Below are 4,747 nucleotides of genomic sequence, written 5' to 3'. Positions count from 1 at the left end.
CTAGCATGAGACTTCGGTATCTTTCAGTCTCAACTAAGGCTGTCTGGTACTTGTAAAAGTCTTGCAGTTCTCGGACCCTCTCTGGCTGAAATGGTTGGAGTTTGCTCAGTCTACACAACAAGTTCGTCTCTCTGGCTAAAATAGGCTCACAAGGATACGTGAGGGCGCTGTGAAAGAGGTTGACGGGCAAACACCTCTCCTGACATTCCATTTCCAGGGCTGTTTTCAAGTCGTTTGGAAGGGTGTGGTTTTGCAAAACGGGGCAGTCCCAAGAGAAGGGGAAATAATCGCCAGGTCGACACTCTGTTACGGGACTCGGACAACTTTCTGTCCTTACAGTGATCTGAGCTGATTCTTCAACTCCACAGTGGTGATTATCGCCGACGTAGACAGGTTGGATTTCAGTCTTAATGTCATCTTTGGCATTTTCAGTCGAGGTGCACTGTGACGATATACCGACGAGGTCGCACAGAGTCTGCAATGTGTCTTTACCATCCTCATCCTTGGAGATAGTCCTCTCAACACCTGTAGCTAAGTTAGAGTAGACATTTTGGTTACTTGAGGCGTTAGAAAAAGCCATAGTGCTTCAGCGATTTGTGCTTAGTTAAATTCCACTTGGAAGTGTGACACGTAAAGCTCAGTGTTGTCAAGTTTTAAAGCAAATCGTGTCTTATATGCTGGGTAGGAGGCAGCAATTTGATTGGCCACTGTGGTGAACGATATTTGGAATCAACCAAAAGTATGGTTTCTTGTGAACTGATGCTCACCTTTCCTGCTGTTTGGCGTCTTAAAATTGTTAGGGCGTTAATCCAGTAGCAGCTGTATCAGATTTTACATCTTCAGCTACAAGGGTGGGCCGCCTGGGGGGTAAAGTGTAGCGACCGACTTCTTTCTTTAAATGGTCTTAACTGTGTAGCCGGCAGAGGTGATGAAGCCATTCTCTGGCAATACGTCTACTTCAAAGGTTGAGCAGAGGTGACGAACCTATTCTATCCCAATGCGTCTACTTGAAAGGCTGAGCAGAGGTGATGAAACCATTCTATCCCAATACGTCTACTTCAAGCGATGAGACGATCTCATTTAACAGAGAAGATATCTCCATAAGTCTAGGCGGCGTCAGAAAAGTAAGTGGATTATATCATTTTCTCAATATTCACACCACAGTTTTAGATCAAGTGAGACGCTTGTTCCAAGTTTTACATATACGACGTCGACCTTTATTAATTAATCATAAAGAAGTAATTCTTTGACCGCTGAAACAGTTCGACCTATTTCTTTTTCAGTGAAAGCCATTTCGTAATCTTTGCATTTAATATGGCTTAAAATGGTACGCTACCACACTTTGTGTCTTTCAAAGAGCTGACGAATACTGAGTCTGATAACCAGTAGAATTGTGTTTGCATACAATAAAACAAGGTGGAGAAATCTGACAATTGATTGTTTTTGCAATCTGTTCCTCCTGATCGTTTTCGCTGGCGTTGAATAAAAGCAGGAAATTACTCAAACACACACTTATTATCAACGTGGCAACATCAAATTAAGCTTGAAGCACTCTGTCAACATTTTATGAATTTTCTTTAGGAGCAAGCAGTTTTTCACATATACTCCTTAAATTATACCGCTTGATGAACTAACTGTATTGTAAGTTCGAATCCAGCCATCGTCAATTTTCACCTGTGAAAATTGCAGTAGGCGGTGTTGCACTTTTCACAAAAGTGGTATTGGTAATGACAAGGAGACAAAAATCATGTTTAACTCAACTGTTTTTAATATTCATTCCATTTTGCATGAAGAAACATATAAAATTATAGCACTATTAGAAAGAGAGTAAAGCACTGCAATTATAAAGGGAAACATTTCACACTACATCATCATGGACCGCTTCCTCTTAACACTTGCAATTTGTGTTAAGGACCTGGTATTGGCTGGTCGATTTCTCTTGTTGGCAAACCACTTTTTAACTTGTTCCTGTGTCAAACCACCTGCTGTAGCCAAACTTTCAGTCTCAGAGGGTGTAGGGTAAGGGTGGTCGATGTGTCGTTCATACCACAGCTCCAACAAACGGACAGATGCTTTGGACAAAAGCGATCTGGTCCTTAAGCCAAGATGTCTTCTGCTGATGTTGCTTGCCACGACCTGGGCTTCTCTACTAAGACAGGAACCGATGCCACTGTCTTCTAATAAGGCGACACTGGCCTCTACTCTCTTTATTATCAACCCAAGTTCCTGGTCGTAGTACTGGTTAAGGAGCACTTTTAAGTGGGGATGTGCGTCGCCTAGCATGAGACTTCGGTATCTCTCAGTCTCAACTAAGGCTGTCTGGTACTTGTAAAAGTCTTGCAGTTCTCGGACCCTCTCTGGCTGAAATGGTCGGAGTTTGCTCAGTCTACACAACAAGTTCGTCTCTCTGGCTAAGATAGGCTCACAAGGATACGTGAGGGCGCTGTGAAAGAGTTTGACGGGCAAACACCTCTCCTGACATACCATTTCCAGGGCTGTTTTCAAGTCGTTTGGAAGGGTGTGGTTTTGCACCACACCACAGTTTTAGATCAAGTGAGACGCTCGTTTCAAGTTTTAGAAGTAATTCTTTGACAGCTGAAACAGTTTGACGTATTTCTTTTTCAGTGAAAGCCATTTCGTAATCTTTGCATTTAATATGGCTTAAAATGGTACGCTACCACACTTTGTGTCTTTCAAAGAGCTGACGAATACTGAGTCTGATAACCAGTAGAATTGTGTTTCCATGCAATAAAACAAGGTGGAAAAATCTGACTATTGATTGTTTATCCAATCTGTTCCTCCCGATCGTTTTCGTTAAGACAGGAACCGATGCCACTGTCTTCTAATAAGGCGACACTGGCCTCTACTCTCTTTATTATCAACCCAAGTTCCTGGTCGTAGTACTGGTTAAGGAGCACTTTTAAGTGGGGATGTGCGTCGCCTAGCATGAGACTTCGGTATCTCTCAGTCTCAACTAAGGCTGTCTGGTACTTGTAAAAGTCTTGCAGTTCTCGGACCCTCTCTGGCTGAAATGGTCGGAGTTTGCTCAGTCTACACAACAAGTTCGTCTCTCTGGCTAAGATAGGCTCACAAGGATACGTGAGGGCGCTGTGAAAGAGGTTGACGGGCAAACACCTCTCCTGACATTCCATTTCCAGGGCTGTTTTCAAGTCGTTTGGGAGGGTGTGGTTTTGCAAAACGGGGCAGTCCCAAGAGAAGGGGAAATAATCGCCAGGTCGACACTCTGTTACGGGACTCGGACAACTTTCTGTCCTTACAGTGATCTGAGCTGATTCTTCAACTCCACAGTGGTGATTATCGCCGACGTAGACGGGTTGGATTTCAGTCTTAATGTCATCTTTGGCATTTTCAGTCGAGGTGCACTGTGATGATATACCGACGAGGTCGCACAGAGTCTGCAATGTGTCTTTACCATCCTCATCCTTGGAGATAGTCCTCTCAACACCTGTAGCTAAATTAGAGTAGACATTTTGGTTACTTGAGGCGTTAGAAAAAGCCATAGTGCTTCAGCGATTTGTGCTTAGTTAAATTCCACTTGGAAGTGTGACACGTAAAGCTCAGTGTTGTCAAGTTTTAAAGCAAATCGTGTCTTATATGCTGGGTAGAAGGCAGCAATTTGATTGGCCACTGTGGTGAACGATATTTGGAATCAACCAAAAGTATGGTTTCTTGTGAACCTGATGCTCACCTTTCCTGCTGTTTGGCGTCTTAAAATTGTTAGGGCGTTAATCCAGTAGCAGCTGTATCAGATTTTACATTCTTCAGCTACAAGGGTGGGCCCGCCTGGGGGGTAAAGTGTAGCGACCGACTTCTTTCTTTAAATGGTCTTAACTGTGTAGCCGGCAGAGGTGATGAAGCCATTCTCTGGCAATACGTCTACTTCAAAGGTTGAGCAGAGGTGACGAACCTATTCTATCCCAATGCGTCTACTTGAAAGACTGAGCAGAGGTGATGAAACCATTCTATCCCAATACGTCTACTTCAAGCGATGAGACGATCTCATTTAACAGAGAAAATATCTCCATAAGTGTAGGCGGCGTCAGAAAAGTAAGTCGATTATATCATTTTCTCAATATTCACACACAGTTTTAGATCAAGTGAGACGCTCGTTTCAAGTTTTACATATACGACGTCGACCTTTATTAATTAATCATAAAGAAGTAATTCTTTGACAGCTGAAACAGTTTGACGTATTTCTTTTTCAGTGAAAGCCATTTCGTAATCTTTGCATTTAATATGGCTTAAAATGGTACGCTACCACACTTTTGTGTCTTTCAAAGAGCTGACGAATACTGAGTCTGATAACCAGTAGAATTGTGTTGCATACAATAAAACAAGGTGGAGAAATCTGACTATTGATTGTTTTTCCAATCTGTTCCTCCCGATCGTTTTCGCTGGCGTTGAATAAAAGCAGGAAATTACTCAAACACACATTTATTATCAATGTGGCAACATCAAATTAAGCTTGAAGCACTCTGTCAACATTTTATGAATTTTCTTTCGGAGCAAGCAGTTTTTCACATATACTCCTAAATTATACCGCTTGATGAACTAACTGTATTGTAAGTTCGAATCCAGCCATCGTCAATTTTCACCAGTGAAAATTGCAGTAGGCGGTGTTGCACTTTTCACAAAAGTGGTATTGGTATTGACAAGAAGACAAAAAATCATGTTTAACTCAACTGTTTTTAATATTCATTCCATTTTGCATGAAGAAACATATAAA

At 42.1% G+C, this 4,747-nt stretch overlaps 1 protein-coding gene across 1 annotated transcript; it reads right to left on the bottom strand.

Moving 5' to 3' along the window:
- Nucleotides 1-1,863: 1,863 nt before the first annotated feature.
- On the bottom strand, nt 1,864-2,487 carry LOC135465930 (uncharacterized). The gene has a single exon (XM_064743312.1). It carries the CDS (start codon nt 2,485-2,487, stop codon nt 1,864-1,866), a length of 624 nt encoding a protein of 207 aa, XP_064599382.1.
- Between the last annotated feature and the right edge of the window lie 2,260 nt (nt 2,488-4,747).

The sequence above is a fragment of the Liolophura sinensis genome, chromosome 5 (assembly GCF_032854445.1).
Source record: "Liolophura sinensis isolate JHLJ2023 chromosome 5, CUHK_Ljap_v2, whole genome shotgun sequence".
Taxonomy (NCBI): domain Eukaryota; kingdom Metazoa; phylum Mollusca; class Polyplacophora; order Chitonida; family Chitonidae; genus Liolophura; species Liolophura sinensis.
This window is presented reverse-complemented; position numbering and strand designations above follow the sequence as displayed.